The sequence below is a fragment of the Rhinoraja longicauda genome, chromosome 14 (genome assembly GCF_053455715.1).
Source record: "Rhinoraja longicauda isolate Sanriku21f chromosome 14, sRhiLon1.1, whole genome shotgun sequence".
Taxonomy (NCBI): Eukaryota; Metazoa; Chordata; class Chondrichthyes; order Rajiformes; family Arhynchobatidae; genus Rhinoraja; species Rhinoraja longicauda.
The window spans coordinates 27,124,395-27,145,477 of NC_135966.1; the positions used below are offsets into that span (position 1 = coordinate 27,124,395).

The 21,083-nt window shown below is 40.8% G+C and overlaps 1 protein-coding gene across 1 annotated transcript; it reads left to right on the forward strand.

Moving 5' to 3' along the window:
* Positions 1–225: 225 nt before the first annotated feature.
* On the forward strand, positions 226–20,774 carry c1qtnf2 (C1q and TNF related 2). Its single transcript, XM_078411128.1, has 3 exons — positions 226–447; positions 15,186–15,434; positions 20,131–20,774. Exons 2-3 carry the CDS (start codon positions 15,191–15,193, stop codon positions 20,760–20,762), a joined length of 876 nt encoding a protein of 291 aa, XP_078267254.1. The 5' UTR covers positions 226–447; positions 15,186–15,190; the 3' UTR covers positions 20,763–20,774.
* The last annotated feature ends 309 nt before the right edge of the window (positions 20,775–21,083 follow it).

Consider the following 21,083-nt stretch of genomic DNA (forward strand, 5'->3'; position numbering starts at 1 on the left):
AATTAATTTGGAAATAGCAGTCAAAGAAACTTCATGTAGAAGAAGCAAAGCAAAGTTCTGACTAGTGCTAACATGTGCAGTCTTATTCTTAACGTAATCAACATTTCCAACTACATGTGACATAAGTGGGAGTTTTTCCAACTCATTACGTTGTGGTAAAAGAATGCACTGGAAAGAGGAAAAGGGAAGGGGAAAGACCAAAAAGCTGTTTTGAGTTGGAAAAGCGTTTAGGAAGAAGCAATATGTCTCTGAACTGTGCTGATAGTGTGCTGTTTTTGAAGGATTAACTTAAGAAGAAACTATTGTTTGAAAACAGTGACCATACGATACAGAAAAGAACAAACTGCTTTCCTAACCAAATGTCAGAAATAGTTTATGGTACATGCTAGCTGAAAGTTGCTAATTTTATACATCGCTGAGCTATTCTGAACACACAGCTACAATCTGGTAAGCTTTGTTTATCTTAAAACGTTCACTCTTACATATTACAGTATCAATGTCAGACATCTAGATTTGATTTCATCTGTTTGCAACAGATTGTCAAGTCAAGTCAAATCAATTTTATTTGTATAGCACATTTAAAAACAACCCACGTTGACCAAAGTGCTGCACATCTGATTAGGAAAAAAAAGAAAAGAAACATACAGTGGCAGTTTTGTGAGAGAGACGATAAGTTCCCCATGTAATCTACTGAAGGAAACACTTGGTACATCAGGTGGTTTGTGGTTATTTCTTAGCCAGTTTTGTTTCTTTAAAATTAGTGATTAAAAAAGTTATAAAAAGTGTTTAAATTATCAACCAAGCAATACTTGATCTTATTAATTTAGCCTCCAGCCTAACTTGAATTAACTTTCAGTTGCTGTCAATGTAAATGGTTGCTGCAATGCCAAACAGGCTTCCATTGGTTTTCTGGCAACGTGTCACATCTGATAAAACTGAACTGAAAAGCCAGGACCACTACATCAGATCAATCCCTGATTTATGGTTTGTGTCACAGATTTGTCTATGGACAAATCCTGTAGTATAACTTTGTCAGCAGTGACATTCTTATTTATGTATTTTTCCTCTGGCATTTGGCATGAATGTATTTTGTTTTATATAATCTGTAGGGAAAATGTGTTCTGGGCAATTCTAAAACATAGTGAAATTTACTTCATTGCCTTAGCGAGGGGCATCCCAATGATGGAGTTTAAGAATTGGCAAAGAATTGAAGCAGCCTCAGAATTTTGAAGGCATTCTATATTACAGTATGTACTATAGTAGAATACAGTGTCAGTAACAGGCACAGCAAGCAGCATGTAATATTATTAATCAAAAAAGCAATTAAGTTTACGGGATTGGCTGCGAAAATTTTGAATGATTGAGTCTGAAACACGTTCAAATCCCAATGTGGCAGCTGGGAAAATTAAATTCAAGTAATTAAAATGTAAGGAATTTAACGAAAGAGTCTCAATAAAGTAACCATGAAACTATCAGATTCTTGTAAAAAGAACATCTGGTTCATTTATACCCTTGGGGCAAGATTTTTTTCCATTCTTATCTGGTCTGTCTACATGTGACTTATTGAGCTAAAGAGCATGGAGACAGGCCCTATGGTGCACCTTGTCCGTGCCGAACATGTTGGCATTCTAGGCTAGTTCTATTAGCCCAGATCTGGCTCAAATCCCTCTAAACCCTTCTATGCATCTGTCCAAATGTCTTTTGAAAGTCATCATTTATCAACTTCTATAGCTTCTTGTGGCTCATTCCAGATACTGACTATCTGCTGAGTGACAAGGCTGCCGCTGAGGCCCCTCTTAAATCTCTCCCTTCTCACCTTAAGCCCATGACCTCTAGTTTTCGAATCATTAAACCTAGGAAAAAAAGCCTAAGATGTTCACTTTATCCGTGCCACTCATGATCTTGTACATCTCAGTAAAGTCATTCCTCAGCTTCCTACCCTCCAAAGAAGAGTCACAGCCTTTCCAGCCTCTCACCCCAACTCAAACCATTGGCCCTGGTAACATCCTGATGACTCTTTTCTGCACCTTTCCCAACTTAACGACATCCCTCCTATACCTGGACAACTAGAACTGCCAAATGTGGTCTCAACAACAACTTGTACTGCTGGATGTCAACTTTTGTACTCAATGCCCTTCTTAATGAGTGCAAGCACTTTCTTCACCACATTGTCCATCAGACTCACCACTTTCAGAGAAACATGCACTTGTACTCCCAGATTCCTCTGTTCTGCAACAGAGATCAAGGGCTCCAAAGTTCTACTACTCACTATGTAAGTTATCTCCTGGTTTGATCTACCAAAGTGCAACACCTCACACTTGTCAAAGTAAAATTCCATTAGCTATTCCTTGCCCCACCTTCCCAACTGATCTAGATCCTGTTTTAAACTTAAGATAACCTTCCTCACTGTCCACGATACCACCAATGTTGATGTAATCTGCAAATTTATTAACAAAATCATTAATATAGTTAACTAACAACAGTGGACCCAGCACTGACCCCTCTGGCACTCCACTGGTCCTCCAAATCAGAAAATACCTTTCACAATTACCCTTTGAATTCTTCCTCCAAACCAATTTGAATCCCTTGGCCAGCTCGCCTTGGATCCCTTGTGATGTCTAGACCTTCTAGACGAGCCCTACCATGTAGAATCTTGACCTGCCCTCCTCAATTCTCCTGGTGATCTCCTCAAAAATCTCTATCACTTTTGCGTGACACAATTTGTCCCGCGTAAGGCAATGCTGACTCTGGACCCGTCAATGTAATTTACCCTTGACTATCCACTCAGTTCATAGACAAATAGGGAGGAACGATAAACTCAGGTATTGCCACAAAAATAGAGAGGAAATACAAATTACAAATCTCATTATTAAAGCTTAGTTTGGAGATAATGGAAACAAGCCCTTCGGCCCACAGAGTCCATGCTGACCATCGATCACCAGGACACTAGTTCTATGTTATCCCACTTTTGCATCGACTCCCAACATACTAGGGCCAATTTACAGAGGCTAATTAACCGACCAACCTGCAAGTCTCTGGGATGTGGGAGGAAACGGGAGCACTGAAGGAAACCCACACAGTCACAAGGAGAATGTACAAACTCCACACAGGCAACACCCTAGGTCAGGATCGAACCTGGGTCTCTGGCGCTGCGAGGCAGCAGCTCTGCTTAGCTGCACCACTGTGCCAGTTTTACTTTTGTTATAAGGAATAATTATTAAATTATGAACTTAATTCACCAAACACTTAGGCTATTTCTCACTGATTCTAGTTATGCCATGAGGGAACTGAAAAAGCAAAATCAAATGGCAAGTTTCTAACTTAATCTTCGATTGTTTAGATGCTATCTTGGAGAAAACATATTGCCCAATTGTAGTGAACTTAATTGCAGCTTTGGAATGTTACTCAATTGATGCTGAGAGGTATTGTTAGATTCTTGAATTTAAACGTGTTGCTATACTTGATTCATCTAATTCATTCCCAGTTTATTGTGGGCCCAATGCCAGCAAATTGGGAAGTATGATAAAACAGAAAATATATATTGGAAAGTAAAAAATTTAAATTTTACATTCGGTTTGATGACAATGATGTGAACAGGTTAGATCTTTCAAAGCAATAATGTAACACGTTCATGGTCTTTATTTAACAATCTCATTAGTAATGTTAGCGTTGTTTAAATTCATTCCCGTTTGGACAATAAGGCTACAGTCTGTAAGGACTTCAGGACAGGGTTATTAAAACACGAGAACTTTTGAAATTGAATACCAATTTGGCACACCCTTGAAACACACAGCTAATTTTGCCTAATTCGATGTAAAACATATGAAAATAATGACTAGATTTTAATGTGTAGGAAGGAACTGCAGATGCTGGTTTAAACCGAAGATAGACACAATAAGCTGGAGTAACTCAGCGGGTCAGGCAGCATCTCTGGAGAGGAGGAATGGGTGATGTTTTGGGTCGAGCCCCTTCGTCCCGACGTGAAACATCACCCATTCCTTCTCTCCAGACGTGCTGCCTGTTCTGTTGAGTTACTCCAGCTTTTTGTGTCTACTAGATTTTAATGTTTGATTGGATTATTTGGCAACTAAGAATGCATGGAAGAAGCTGAGCACACAGTAGGAAATAACCAGCAGGACATGAGTTCCAGAAAATCTTTGGCCAATACATAGGAACAAACTTACTTGTAACCATGGCATTTCTGACAAGATGACTGATGTGAAAATCGCAAATATGGGCAAAACATTTTGCAAAACACAAAGTGCTGGAGCATTTCATTGCATCAGGCAAGATCTGTAGAGGGAATGGATAGGCAGGTGAAGAAGTCAAAAGAAGGGCCGTGACAATAGACAACAGACAATAGGTGCAGGACTAAGCCATTCGGCCCTTCGAGCCCGCACCGCCATTCAACGTGATCATGGCTGATCATGCACAATCAGTACCCTGTTCTTGCCTTCTCCCCATATCCCCTGACTCCACTATCATTAAGAGCTCTATCGAACTCTCTCTTGAAAGCATCCAGAGAATTGGCCTCCACTGCCTTCTGAGGCAGAGAATTCCACAGCTTCTCAACTCTCTGAGTGAAAAAGTTCTTCCTCATCTCTGTTCTAAATGGCCTACCCTGACCTGAAATGCCACCTATCCATTCCCTGCACACTTTGTGTTTTGCTCAAGATTCTAGCATCTATAGTTCCTTGTCCCTCCACAATAGGTACAATAGGAAGAATAGGTACCTCGGGTACGATATTGATGTTCACATTCACCTGATATCATGTATTCATGGGCATACTAACAGGCAAGCAGATTTGAAACAAGTTTGTGTGGTTCCTTTATTATGCAAATTGTTTGTCCATTCTGTTGTGTGGTCGAGAGTCAGGTGTAGTTAATTGTTATATGCACTGGGGATGAACAATAAAATTCGTAATGGCTGCAGCTTTACAGGCTCATTAACACAATAACACAACAAATATACAATAATAAATAAACAATAAATGATTCATCAGAAACAATAAGTAACCAGACCATAATTGTGTAAAACCGAAGTACGTTGTGCAACCAAACCAAAGTCCACAGTAGATCGATTTATTCACAAAATGCTGGAGTAACTCAGCAGGCCAGGCAGCATCTCGGGAGAGAAGGAATGGGTGACGTTTCGGGTCGAGACCCTTCTTCAGACTGATGTCAGGGGGGCGGGACAAAGGAAGGATATAGGTGGAGACAGGAAGATAGAGGGAGATCTGGGAAGGAGGAGGGGAAGGGAGGGACAGAGGAGCTATCTAAAGTTGGAGAAGTCGACGTTCATACCACCGGGCTGCAAACTGCCCAGGCGAAATATGAGGTGCTGTTCCTCCAATTTCCGGTGGGCCTCACTATGGCACTGGAGGAGGCCCATGACAGAAAGGTCAGACTGGGAATGGGAGGGGGAGTTAAAGTGCTCGGCCACTGGGAGATCAGTTTTGTTAATGCGGACCGAGCGCAGGTGTTGAGCGAAGCGATCGGCGAGCCTGCGCTTGGTTTCGACGATGTAAATAAGTTGGCACCTAGAGCAGCGGATGCAATAGATGAGGTTGGAGGAGGTGCAGGTGAACCTTTGTCTCACCTGGAAAGACCGTTTGGGTCCTTGGATGGAGTTGAGGGGGGAGGTAAAGGGACAGGTGTTGCATCTCGTGCGGTTGCAGGGGAAAGTGCCCGGGGTTGGGGTGGTTTGGGTAGGAAGTGACGAGTGGACCAGGGAGTTACGGAGGGAACAGTCTCTGTGGAACGCAGAGAGGGGAGGGGATGGGAAGATATGGCCAGTGGTGGGGTCCCGTTGTAGGTGACGGAAATGTTGGTGGATGATATGTTGGATCCGCTGGCTGGTGGGGTGGAAGGTGAGAACGAGGGGGATTCTGTCCTTGTTGCGAGTGGGGGGAGGGGGAGCAAGAGCGGAGCTGCGGGATGTAGAAGAGACCCTAGTGAGAGCCTCATCTATAATGGAGGAGGGGAAGCCCCGTTTTCTGAAGAACGAGGACATCTTAGAAACCCTAGTGTGAAACACCTCATCCCGGGCGCAGATGCGGCGTAGACGGAGGAATTGGGAGTAGGGGATAGACTTTTTGCAGGGGACCGGGTGGGAAGAAGTGTATACAGTAGATCGTTGCTGAGATGGGGTTGTGGTCAGAATTGTGCAGTGTGGTTGAAGAGCCACATGATTGCTGAAACAAAGCTTACTCTTGAACTTGGAGGTCATAGTTCTCAGGCTCCTGTACCTTCTTCGTGATGGCAGTGCCAAGATGAGAGCATGGCCTAGGGTGGTGTGGGTCTTTGAATATATTATATGCCTTCCTGAGACAAGGCTTCCTGTAGATCACAATAGACAATAGGTGCAGGAGTAGGCCATTCGGCCCTTCGAGCCAGCACCAGCATTCAATGTGATCATGGCTGATTATTCTCAATCAGTACCCCGTTCCTGCCTTCTCCCCATACCCCCTGACTCCGCTATCCTTAAGAGCTCTATCTAGCTCTCTCTTAATAGTGGGAAGTTCAATATCAACGAGGGACCAGGCAATGTCTACTTCTTTCTGCAGCTTTCTTTGCTCATAGGCATTTGAGTTACCAAACCAGGCTGCAATCAGGAAACTCTCTACAGTACACCTATAGAAGTTCAATACATTCAGTGACATTCCAAATCTTCTCAATCTTCAAAGGAAGTGAAGCGTCGATGAACTTTCTTTGTGATTGCATCAATGTCCAGGACAGATCATCAGAGGTATCCACGCACAGGAACCTGAACCTGTTGACTTTCTCTACATTGTCCCATCGATGAAAACAGGATCATGGCTCCTTCGCTTTCCCTTCCTGAAGTCAACAATCAGCTCTTTCGTTTTGCTAATGTTGAGAGCAAGATTGATGATCTGGCACCGTTCAGCTTATTATTCTCCCTTCTGTACGCTGACTAATCGTTACCTGTTATTTGTCCAACAATGGTGGTAATGTCGGCAAATTTTTCCTGACACAAAGTTCAAGCACAAATGGACAAAGCTTCTGCCTTACAAAAAAACATCGCTATAGCAGCTGTTGTACATTTTAAAGAATGGTTCATTAAAGGACGCCATATCTTTGTGGACTCGAGGAGGAATTGTATTTCTATTTTTTAAGAAACTCTTCTGGCCTTGCTTCCCCTACCCCTTGAACCCTGAAGCCGAGCTGTAGGTTGGGTTTGAATAACATTCACTGCTAGCCTGACCAGTAGGTCTGTGACCAGTAGGTCTGTGTCCAGTGGCCATTTGGCACACACCGTTCTCTGCTTCAGTACTATTGAAACCCAAAACCCAAACTTTGCTTCGGAAACAGTGCCACGTGAGCAGAACAATCATTCCACCAACTTACCGTACATCTTGATTGCAGTTTCTCTCTCTGAGAATCTGTAATCCATGCTCAAGGCCTGGGTAACATTGGGTTTTATTATGAGAGGTATCAATTTCACTCTGATTTGTTTTGCCTTTATACCTTATCCCAATTACTTACAGGCTTTGAATGTGGACATTTAACATCTGTTGCATAAAGTCAGAACTGCAGATAATTAAAAATGATTTTCCCCAGATGACTGTGTTTACAAGTTAATAAGGAATTTCCTTAAATATAGCAATCACTGGTAAATTTCTTGAGGGCTGTGTCAGCAGGAATTTTGAATTATTGCATGCTAGTGTTCTGTAAATCAGGAATGTCCATGTGCACAGCTCATGGCCCTCTGGCATTTGGTATCCTACCTGAACCTCACTCCAATTCCAATGGAGATGTATAGGGCAATACTCACAGAGTCTATCTTCAGAACTGCTTTAAAAGGCATTTATCACCATATTTTTGAAGACAGGTTGTTCATGGTGTAGGACACATAGGTTTGTTGGACTATTGGGGGATATACAGGTTAATAATTATAGGTTAATACAGGTTAATAATTATTTTTATCCTTATTCTTTATGCAATGCCATGTTTCTGGTGGAATTCTTTGCCACAGAAGGCTGTGGAGGCAAGGTCAGTGGATAAGGCAGAGATAGATAGATTCTTGATTAGTATGAGTGTCAGGGGTTACGGGGAGAAGGCAGGAGAATGAGGTTAGGAGGGAGAGATAGATCAACCATGATTGAATGGCGGAGTAGACTTGGGCTGAATGGCCTAATTCTACTCCTATCTCTTATGAACTACCCAAAAGCCACAGAGTCCTTTTCAATCTATATGTGTAACATGTGGTATTATTATCACACACAAGTCATTTATTTTGACCCTTATAGGAAAACACAGCAGAATCTACCATAGTTAGAGAACCTGAAGTGGTCTTTCAGATTGCTAGCAGCTAAAGAAGAGGCATCTCTGGAGATAACCAGGATATTGGACTGCTGCCCCAACGATGATAAGGATACCTGTGTGTCTATCTGTTTACCCCATTCAGCTTACAGCCTGCTGAGAGCTGATCACTGTCAGGTTGCCTTATTAATTGTACAACTTGTAGAGCTACTGATCGCAAGGCCTGTTGCTGCCCAACCTGGTCCCCCTCTAGGTCCTGCAATACTGAAGTATTACCAGCATCTGTGTTTAGCTTATGCAGAAGAATCAGCAAATAGGCAGGACCAAATAGATCCTGAACCAGAGTAAGGAAGAAAAAAAAATGTTTCTTTAAAGGAAACCTTTCAGAGTCACTCAAAACGAGTGCTTATGAAATGACAGTTTATTATGTGATTGCAATTGGCTGGACAATGCTTGATGGAACCCTTTACCTTGATGTGTCCTCCTACCAAGTGATCCTCACAGCTGCACTAACCATCTGCAGCCCAATGCATTGAACTGGAGGCCTCAATGCTGGAGGTATCTTGTGACGCAGAGTGATTTGAGGTCCAGAGGCTGCTCACAGTCAGTGGATTCTCTGCTGCTACCAGACCAACTTGATGCTGTTTTGACAGCTCATGCAGTCAAAGCCCTTTCTAATCAGAAGTTTTTAAAAATAGTGTAACCAAATATTAAAAAAATTAAGATAAAAGTGGTTTAAAAAAATAATATATTTACTTATTGGAAGAACAACAAATATATAATGTTAAGCAATAATGTTAATTAAGATAAAGATGAATATGTAAACAACTTTTTACATGGTGGTGCAACGGTAGTGTTGCTGCCTTGCAGCGCCAGATACCCAGGCTCAAACCTGGCTACAGGTGATGGAGGATTTAGATGTATTTAGCCACAGTTGATAGAGCTGCTGCTGGAGATCTGATTTCCATCCTGACCTCTGATGCCGCTTCTGAGAAGTTTGCACATTTTCCCTTTTGGGGGATATTGGCTAAATGCAGGCAAATGGGACTTGCCTAGAATACCACCTTGGTCCCCATGGTAAAGGTGCCCCATGCTGTACAGCTCTATAACTCAATGACCGATCAAATCTTTGGGTTTCTTCCAGGCATTTTGGATTTCTCCCAATCCCAAAGACTTGTGGGTTGTTAGGTTAACTGGCCACTGTAAATCGCCATTTCCAGGTGATAGGTAGAATCTAGGGGGAACTTATGCAAACGTGTGGAGAATTAAACTAAAATGATTAGATTTGATCAATGTAAACCTGGTATTTTATCACATTGACCACAACTTCCTGTCTTAAAAATAGATCAGAGAAATGAAGATCTGAGCAAGATAAACGCCCACAGTGCTTTCTCTGTGAGAAATATGTTGAATTCACTTTCTAAGGACTGTAAGGAATCCTCTGCGCTACGTTTTTGAAATGGTGCTTAAGAGTACTAAGTGCAATCACCACTATATTGCATTTTGTTCCTACAAGCAAGAACCAATTGGTTAAGAGACAATAATCAAGGAAATCTAATTAATCTTAGATTTGGATTTCTCAGTTCTGTTTTATACTGGGGAAGGTTTACATGAGCAAAGTGTACTTTATTCTAGGTTGGTATGAGGGAAAGAGTCTGTGTTGGATGTCCAAATCCTGAACTTGCACATGCAATTGTGTACATGGGCCTTTCCTTTTCATGCACACATGCAGATGAATTAGGTTAAGTGTTGTCAAAGATCTGGCAAATGAAGTATAATGTAGAAAGTGTAAAATTCCCCATTTCAACGGAAGTATAAATTAAAGCATATTATTTAAATGATGGGGGTTTGCAGAGCTCCGAGATCTTCTGTTCTTGTGTATGATTCACAAAAGGTTATGATGAAACTGCAGCAAATTATAAAATTAACAGAATCTTAACACGGAACTACAATGGAATGTAGGAGGTTACACTGCATACTACAGTATGGCTTGCACAATTAAGATCTGGTTTACCAAGTGCAACTAATAATTTTGGGTCGAGACCCTTCTTCAGACTGAAGAAGAAAGTCTGAAGAAGGGTCTCGACCTGAAACATCACCCATTCCTTCTCTCCTGAGATGCTGCCTGACACGTTGAGTTACTCCAGCATTTTGTGTCTACCTTCGATTTATACCAGCATCTGCCTACACCTACACTCTCCTGCAACTAATAATGTATTGTATATTTATTTGTTGTACTTTTGTGTGTGTAAAGCTGCAAGCAAGTAAGAATTTCATCATTGCGATCCCAGTAGATATGACAATTAAATACTCTGGACTCTTGAACCTATTCCTCAGGGAATTGATTACAGAGAAGGTAGATTATGCCTCAGTTAGGATATACCCTTGTTCTGGCTAATTATGGTTGGGGTGGGGGGGGGGGGGGGATGTTGGAAGATAGGAGGGGCTGAACAAAACAGTAAATAATAGGTGGATATAGGTGAGGGGGTGGTTGATAGGCAGATGGTTGGACAAAGAGTACAAATGAATGCTGTCAGAGACGTTGCCTGCCCCGCTGAGTTACTCCAGCATTTTGTGTCTATTTACAAATGAAAAGTCAGAAGGGTGAAGCAAAAAGATTGAAGAGTTGCAAATTATGAAGCTCGAGGAAGGAATGTAGGTGGAAAGGGGTGGGAGAAATAGATGCCGTCCAGGTGGGGCATAGAGAAGAAAGGGGGTTGCTAGGAAAAGAGGGGGGTGGTAAAGAATCGAGAATTTAATGTTCATACTGTTGGGTTGTAAGCTACCCATATAGAATATGAGGTGCTGTTCCTCCAGTTTGCGTGTGGCTGCACTCTGGCAATGGAGGAGGCTCAGGACAGAAAGGTCAGCATGGGAATGGGAAGAGGCAACCAAGAGATCCAGCAGGCCTTGGACCATGCGCAAATGTTCGACAAAATGGTCGCCAAGTTTACACTTGGTGTTGTTGATGTACAGGGAGCCACATCGGGATCATGGATAATCAGTCAGCAGATGAGGTTATAGTACAACTCATAAAGCTGTGATCACTGTTCCCAAAATGCTCTTCCACGGAAACATCAGTTACCTGGCCAGGCTCATTTCCCAATGCAAGGTCCAGTGTTCTCCCTCCTCAAGTCGGACTGCTCATATAAGTTTTCAAGAAGCCCTCTTGGATACACTTGACAAATTCTGCCCTGTCGATGCCTTCTGCATGAACAAAGTCCCAGTCAATATTGGGGAAAATAAAATCATCCACGATTGGGGATATTAAAGTCACCCTTATCGCAATGCCCATATGGCCATATATGTATTCATCTCACGACAACCCCCAAGTGTCCAAAAATAATGCAGTAGGATACAAAATAATATAATATGCTAAGACAGCTAGTAAACACAAATAGCTCCTACACACCGGCCCCTAATTGTTCTACGTAAATAACGAAACAATTACTAATAAACATTAAAGGAGCCATAAAGACTTCACACATAATCAAGATAAAGCATGCACTATATGTTAGCATCTAACCTACTTTAGTGATTCATCAATCTTAAAGGCCACCAGTCTTTGCTGTACTCAAGTATCAGCTTCTAGGAGCAGACATGTCTTCGTTATTGGTCTTTCCAAGATGTTGCTCATAGTCTAAAGTTGAACAAGACCTTGTGCTTCTGGTGTGGTCTTCAATATTTTGCCCATTAGCCAGGATCTTCTTCAATCTTCTTCTCTTCCAGCTTAAGAAGCGGTCTGCTGTTAGTCCTCTAGATGCTTCATCTGCAGGATTTTCCTTTGTGCTAACATATCTCTATTGTGATACATCAATAGCATCCCTTACCAAAGGGAATTCCGTTTACTACAAATGTTTGAAAGCCTTTGGTTTCTTTGTTGATGTACTTAAGCACCATCGTGCACTGTTGTCCAGTTGAAGCTGTAATTCTTTTTGCAGAATTGTGTCAGCTCTGACAGCTAGGACTGCAGCTGTAAGCTCCATTCTGGGAATCGTCATCTGTTTTAATGGTGTCACTCTGGATTTTCCCATTATGAACGAAATATGCACCTCTTTGCTATCGTTTTCCAGTCTTAGATATGAAACAGTGCCTTAGCCACTTTTGCTGGTGTTTTCTTGCTTGAAAGGCAAGTCTAGACAATAGTGTCCATCTTCCACTGTGCTCTAGTTTCTCAGTTCACCATCTAGGGTAGTTCCATTTGTAACAGAGATTTCTGGATGGTCATTCTCAGTTTAGTTGGCGATGGATTCATTTAATTTTCCACCATTGACAAAAACTGTAGAGTTCTCTGTGGAAATAGTTTTTTTTTTCAGCAATTACTTTGGTTGAAACATCTTCAAGGTGTGTTGGATTTTCTGGTGCGGGATCCCCTGAAGTTTCCAGTTCTATCATTTCTTGATCCGAAGATTCATGATTTTCTGGTGCTACTTCAACTGAATGCCTCAGCCATCCATTCTCCTCCAACACTTCATATGGTGGTTGTGGATTAACATTAGTATCCCGAACAAAGCTCTCAACTGTTCCATCAAACACAGTTAGTTTAATATCTGGTATTAGTTCTGAGTTGGTCTCAGTCATCTCTGTGCTCATTCAAGTATTTTCAGGACCAGATTCTCCAGCCAATGGATCAGCTTGGACTGCTTTCGAGGAGATGCAGCTTTCATCACCGGCCCCAATATGCCCGCACGTTTGAGATGAGAGAATAGCATCACTCGCAATGGGCCTTTTATTCTGTTTTGCATGTTTTGGGTTCTTTTCTTGGTCCTTTTGTTCAATGTGAAATATTTCAGGATGATTTTCTTTCATCTGTGCCTCTACAGGTCTTGCAGTCGTTACAAAACTGCTTTTGGCTGTTTGCGGCTTTAATTTAGCTGATGTTTCCTTTTGAGCAATTCCTTTTTCCACATAAGAGTTCATCCCATCAGATACTATCAAGCTGCTTCTTGATCTCTCAGCATCAAGTACATTGAGTATTGTCTTGGTCGTTGCCATTGCAGCATTTAGTTCCAATTGTTCCTCGTCTTCTCAGCTGTTTCAATGCTTCTTTGATTTCATCATTGAGATGGTTAAATTGAATCAAGTTGAATCGTACCACATCTACATTTTCACTTGATTTCATTAGCTCTTTTGTGGCTTCCATTAACCTGGCAGCTTGTTTATATCATGTTCAAATATTCTTTCTTTCTTCTCAGTTGTTCTTCTTTTATTTTCATCTGTCTTTTCTTCTGTTTTTCTTCTTCAATCTCACACTGGCTTTTCAAGGTTGCAACCCATTTCAAGACATAAGAAAACTTTGAAGCTCCACAAAATGAAGAAAAACCATATTCCCCTTGGGAATCCAATCTGATGTCACCACCTTGTGGCTGAGCATCTGATCTAAGTACAAGCATATGTGTACATCAATATCCCTTTAAGACGTGTTGACGTAAAATCATATCTTCAAAGGAATTCAAAACAACTGATATCTTGCAACGCTCAAGGTCTCAGCATTTCAAAAAATTTCAGTGGCAGTTTTCCAATACAACTTCTGAAAAACAGCTTTTCCAATAAAACTTAATGCTGAACTCACTGGCTTCGAAGTTTTCAATCTCTGTTAGTCTGATCCGCGCAGGTAATTACCCTATCCGTCTGTAGAATTTGGTACAGGCTTGCCAGATAAAACAATCCCTGTTCTGTACAATCAATTCACAAGCTCCAGTCTCACTCATAGAGACAGGTCCTACATTTATTTTCACTCACTGAGGTTAGTTCTTAGTTTATTTACTCGGGCTAAGGTAATTCTTACAATTTAGTGGCAACTTCGATCCTTCCCATAGAGTTGTCTTGTCTAATCACCACTTCACGAAAGGAATAGACTGATCATTCTTGACACAAACAACAACGGAGAGATCTTCACAATGTTTCAGTTTAATTAGTTTATTGAAGTAGTGTTACAAACAGATAGTATTTCTCCCGTCATAGACTTGTAAAGAACTGTATCTAGCCATAGCTCCTTTCGTGTCTGATGCATCACGTCACTGCATTCCCTAATACTCATAATTCTGGCTCCTCCCAGTCCATATTTGCCCATATGTCCATATATGTATTCATCTCACGACAACACCCAAGTGTCCAAAAATAATGCAGCAGGACACAAAATAATATGCTTAGATAACTAATAAACACAAATGGCACATACACCTGCTAGCTTGTAAATTGTAACATCCCGTACTTTCAGTAAGGAGTTTGATAGTATCACAATGTAAAGCAATACACGTTAAATAATGCCACTGTGGGTGTACTCCATTTCAGAGTATTCCATTTTATCTCCTCTCAGAATATGAGGCAGGAGGAGATATAAACAACATGGAAGAGAAATGAATGGAATAATGCACGTCATCGTGGGTACCCAAATACAGACTTGTATTTGGTCTTCCACCACTCGTGATATCTTGCTGTGAGACCAGTCTTCATGTGTACTCCTAAAACAATAGATAGCCTTCGTTAAGCACTCAGCCACTTCATCAGAATTGCACTTTAAAACTGTGTATATTGGCTATCAATAACACTGAAGATGGTGCCTGATTTCTTTCTCTCTATCTAGCCACCACATGATTGGCCCAACTGACTGGCAATGATCAGCATAGAACCTTCTCCATAACACTTAGTTTCATAAACAATTTACTTTTCAAATGACAGAAATGGTGTGGTCTTTCCGCTGACTGGACAGCAAGCAACAAAAGAGCTTATCACTGTACCTCGGTGCATATGACAGTAAACTAAACAAAACATTTCACAAATGGCCTACTTTATGCCACCATAGTTTTGAACTAAGATATTGTAAGTACGTTTAGAATTTGGGCTCAATAAATTGTTGCTTAAAGCAATAAACAAGAAGCTGTGTTAACTTTCTTTCCTAGGTGTGATGATGCTCTGGCTGCTTCTACTTGCCTGCTTTACATCCCATGCTGCCAATCAACTCCCGACAAACCGGAAGTCGTCCATTACATTTGATCCTTCCCAGTTTATTTGTAGTGCACCAGGACCTCCAGGGACACCGGGGCCTCCAGGCTATCCTGGATCTCCAGGTCCTATTGGAAGAATGGGATTGCCTGGAAAAGATGGTATGGATGGGAAAGATGGTCAGAAGGGATACAAAGCAGAAGAAGGTAAAATAATTGCATTGCTCTATCCAGCATTTTTCATCAGCATGCCTGGACTTTAGAACATTGGTTTCCAAAAGACGTTTGCTTGATTACATACATTGGCTACCGTCCCAAAGAGAACAGATCCAAAAAGCAATAAATAGTACAGAATTTGCATAAATATTTATGAATTTTACTATAACCCATTACACTTGTAAATAATTAAATGCACTTTTGAAACTAATGCTATTAGAGCAAGTAACCTCTTTCTATAAAATACTAAAAGAACTAGTTCAGGTTTGGAGTAGAAATGTTTTAATAAAATTCTTAACCACGGAAAATGAGGTTTAAAACAAACAAAATCAAGAAGCTTCAGGCTATAAGTCTGCTGCATGGGCAAATCTTAATACTTATTCCATAAAACAATTCCTTATATTATTTCAGGGGCATATTGTACAAATCCAAATATCCAGAATAATATAAACTATGTTATTTAAAAGTAAAGCATAAAACAGCTTCTTGAATTTTTCACAATGTTACAATGATAAAAATAACCAATATAAAGATGTCTAAACAGGTGAGGTGAGGAAGATAGATACAAAAAGTTGGAGTAACTCAACGGGACAGGCAGCATCTCTGGAGGGTGACGTTTCGGGTCGAGACCCTTCTTCAGACTAGTCAGGGGGAAGGGAAACGAGAGATATAGACAATGATGTAGAGAGATAAAGAACAATGAATGAAAGATATGCAAAACAATCAGGAGTCGATGGTGAGATGGTTATACCCACTTCTCTGCTATCACATTGGGCTTCTGCAATTGATACAAAAGCTTGAAAGCAAGTACAACGAGATTTAGAAACAGCTTTTCCCCTGCTTTATTAGATTACTGAATAGTTCTCTCATAAGCTAAGGGTGTAGTCCTGATCTCCCATCCTAATTTACCTTTTTTTAAATGTGTACTTTCACTGACTGTAATGCTCCAACACTGTGACACTATATTCTGCACTCTGGTGTTTTTCTCTTTGCACTGCCTGTTTTACTTGGGTGTGGTTTGACTGTATTCAAGATAATGCCATTTAACTGGAAAACATGCAAGCAAAGCTTTCACTGTATCTCGGTACGTGTGACAATAATAATCCAATACCAAACACATTAGTAACCATATACTCAAGCCGAAACTTATTTTCATTATTCCAATGTAATTAACTTAGAACAGTGGAAAAATGCACAAGACTTAGTGGAAAATTCTCAGAATAGCGGATGAGGATTTATCCAGCATAAATCTAGAGGCATGTAGAAACAAAGAACTGTAAATGCTGCTCTACAGAAAAAGACACAAAGTGATGGAGTAACTCAGCAACATCTCCGGAGAACATGGATAGGTGAAGTTTTGGAACCAGTCCGAAAATGACAGACACACCAGATGACCCTGTTAAAAGGGGTTTCTCGGTGTACTTGGTTGTTGCGGCTCTGAGCTACTTCCAATTCCTGCACTACAATACAATGCAATACAATACAATACAATATATCTTTATTGTCATTGTACAGGGGTACAACAAGATTGGGAATGCGCCTTCCATACGATGCAGTAAATTAATTAGCTAATCAGTATAAATTTATACAACCCAATGAAACAAAATTAGAAACAGTTTTAAAACAGTATAAAGTTCAAGTAGATCTGTGCCGGTTCACTGTGCGATGTGACCATCCTGCTCAGCAGGACCGGTTCATAGCAGCTATGGGCCTGGGGATGAAGCTGTTCCTGAATCTGGAGGTGCAGGCGTAGAAGGCCTTGTAGCGTCTGCCCGATGGTAGAATTTCGAACAGACTATTTTCTGTCTTCTCTCCCTTGTTCGCATATTGAATGGATCATTTTCCCAAGTTTCCACCACCTTCAACAGGCAGTTACCAGATACATCTTCTCTTCCCCTGTCCTTTCAGCTGTCCAAGGGGTCTGTTCCCTTTGTGAACCAATGATCTGCTCTTCCATCTCCATCAACCTTTCCACTTCTCATGGCACTTTCCCATGCAACCATACACAATGCAGCATCTGTCCTTTTATCTCTTTTCTTATCATCAAGGGTACTGAATAGATCTTCCAAGTGAAGTAGCAAATCACTTCCACCAATTTAGTGTTTGCATTCAATAGACAATAGACAATAGGTGCAGGAGTAGGCCATTCAGCTCTTCGAGCCAGCACCACCATTCAATGTGACCATGGCTGATCATTCTCAATCAGTACCCCGTTCCTGCCTTCTCCCCATACCCTCTGACTCCGCTATCCTTAAGAGCTCTATCAAGCTCTCTCTTGAAAGCATTCAGAGAATTGGCCTCCACTGCCTTCTGAGGCAGAGAATTTCACAGATTTACAACTCTCTGACTGAAAAAGTTTTTCCTCATCTCTGTTCTAAATGGCCTTCCCCTTATTCTTAAACTGTGGCCCCACTCACAGTATCGTCTGCTCCACATTAGAGAAACCAAATGGTTTGGGTGACTACTTTGCTGAATATTTCCATTCAGTCAGTAAGCCCTGGCCCACCAGTCACCTGAGGTTCCAGCACTTTCCACTTTAATTCTCCATCAAATTCCAACTCTGAATTGTATAGGAAGGAACTGCAAATGCTGGTTTAAACTGAAGATAGACACAAAAAGCTGGAGTAACTCAGCGGGACAGGCAGCATCTCTGGAGAGAAGGAATAGGTGACGTTTTGGGTCGAGACCCTTCTTCACTCTATAACAAATAATAATAAAATGTCAAGCATTTGGTACTATATATATAGTAACATTCTAGACAGCTTTTCCATATTCTTGCTCTCATCATTAGAGTAGGAGAGAACCATCTCTTGGCCTTTCATTTCCATACTCCAATTGCCCAGTCAATCTGAGTCCTTTTCAGATAGACTTTTGAATTATCTATTTTCTTTACTATTTCAAAAGCAATGTGCACATATAATAACAGACTGATCCTAGAACATAATCCATATAGATCTGATAATTAGTTTAGTTTATTTTTGTCACATGTACCAATGTACAGTGAAAAGCTTTACGTTGTGACCTATCCAGTCAGCAAAAAGACTATAAATGGTTATAATCAATCCACAGTGTTCAGGTACAGGATAAAGGATAAAACATTTAGTGTAAGATGAAGTCCAATAAAGTTTTAATAAAAAGAGTTCAAGTTCTCCAATGAATTGTGAGGTCAGGGCTGCTCTCAAGTTGGTTTGTTGTCTGATAACAGCTGGCCCTGAACCTGGAGGTATGCGTTTTCACACTTCTGTATCTCTTGCCTGATGGGAAAAGAGTGAGTAACTGGGGTGGGACTGGTCCTTGATTATGCTGGCAGCCTTGCCTAGGCAGCATGAAGTGTAGATGAGATGTCAATGGAAGGGAGGTTGGTTTGGATGATGGTCTGGGCTGCGTCCACAAGTCTCTGCAATTTCTTGCGGCCTGGGATGGAGCTGTTCCAAAATCATGTTGTGACGCATCACGATAAAATGCTTTCTATGGTGCATCTGTAGACATTGGTGAGGGTTGTTGGGGATATGTTGAACTTCCTAAGCTTCTAAGAAAGTAGAGGCGTGGTGTGCCATTGCATCAATGTGGCTGGTCCAGGACAAATTGCAGGTGATATTTATTCCTAAGAATTTGAAGCTTTCAACCATCTCTACTTCGGCGCCATCAATGTATACCAGAATGTGCTTCCTGAAGTTGATCACAATCTCCTTTGTCTTGCTGACATTGAGTGAGAGGTTGTTATCTTGGCATCAGGTCAAGAGGTTGTCAATCTCCTTCCTGTATTCTGTCTCATCATTATTTGATATATGGCCCACTATGGTGGTGTCGCCTGTGAATTTGTAAATTGAGTTGGATTGGATCAGTTGTATTGACTGCATAGTCACGACAAGATATTAAGAGGGCGAGGAAAGCATCCTTGCTGGGCACCAATGTTGGGGATTATCGTGGAGGTTGATTTATCACCTACCGTCACTGATCGTGGTCTGTTGGTCGGGAAGTCAAGGATCCAGTTGCAGAGGGGAGTGCTGACTCCACATTCCATGGGTTTGGAGATAAGCTTGGATGGGATAATGGTATTTAAAGCTGAGCTGTAGTTTATGATTAGGAGTCTGACATTGGTGTCCTTCTTACTGTTCTAACACAAAGCTTGACTTTGGCCATCATAGATCCGAGTTTCAGAATAAATTCTAAATTCTTAAACATTTAGCGTAAAACAACAGCAATAAAAAGCAATACAATCAATTCTGTGATATTTTACTTTTTTCTACCTTCACCACTAGGTAGTTGTACAGTTAATTTTTAGGATTACAACACACAATAAAGCTAAGGTAGAAATGGAAAACAATTGAAATATACACATATACACATGCACTTGATGGTAAACATAAGTATCTACAACTGGATTTAGTTATTGTTCTGACAGGTTGTTTAAATTTCAAACCAACAAAATATTTTTTTTAAACTATGAACTAACTATGCCTGCGGATAGAAATAAAATAATGAATTTGTGTGCATGAAACACCTTACACGATCTCAGGATGAAACAAACCACTTAACCATAGAGATACTTTGGAAGTGGAATCACTATCGGAACATAATTTATAACAGTAACAAAACATGAGTTCTTGATCTTCTGTTTCAACACCTCTGTAATCATACCATAGGAATACAAATGGAAAGAAATAAAGCAATGTTTGTTTTTTAGGTGACAGAGGAAATCCAGGAAGAAGAGGAAAACTTGGCTCGAAGGGGATACGGGGAGCTATTGGCAAAGTAGGCCCCCGAGGACCAAGGGGTCTTAGAGGGGCTCAAGGTAGTTCGGGAATACCTGGACCAAAAGGTGCCGATGGAAACAATGGAGAGCCTGGTTTGCCTGGAATCTGCAAATGTGGCATTAACGCAGCAAGATCTGCCTTCTCCGCAGCCATCACTTACAGCTTTCCCAAGGAACGCATGCCTATCAAATTTGATAAAGTTCTTTTAAACGAAGGAGGACACTACAATGTTTCCAGTGGCAAATTTATATGTGGTATACCTGGCATTTATTATTTTTCCTACGACATTACCTTGGCAAATAAGCATCTTGCTATTGGGCTGGTGCACAATGGCCAATATCGTATAAAGACGTTTGATGCTAACACCGGCAACTATGATGTGGCTTCTGGTTCAACTATCATGTACCTAAAACAGAAGGATGAAGTTTGGCTGCAGATATTCTATTCTGAACAGAATGGCTTATTCTACGACGTTCGCTGGACAGATAGCTTGTTCACCGGCTTTATGATTTATGTTGATCAGGACTATCTTAATGAAAAAGAAGAAGAACAAATCTTATAGAAAGCACGCACTTTGTACCATGAACACTAGACGTTGACAGATACTACAATAGAGTTAGTTCAACGTCTTTCTAAATATCCTGTTCTGGATTTTACTCTGCGATATGTTCATAGTCTAATAAAGTAACACCTCTATTAAAATGGAGACAGAATAATGTCACAAGAAACCAGTAATTTTAAGTAACATGCTCTTTTTTAAATTATTAATCAAAAATATTTATTCAAATATTAAAATAATATATACAACACAATAAAACCAAAACAGAACCCACCACCATAATACAAGACAAACAATGAACTATTATACAACTATCTTATACTC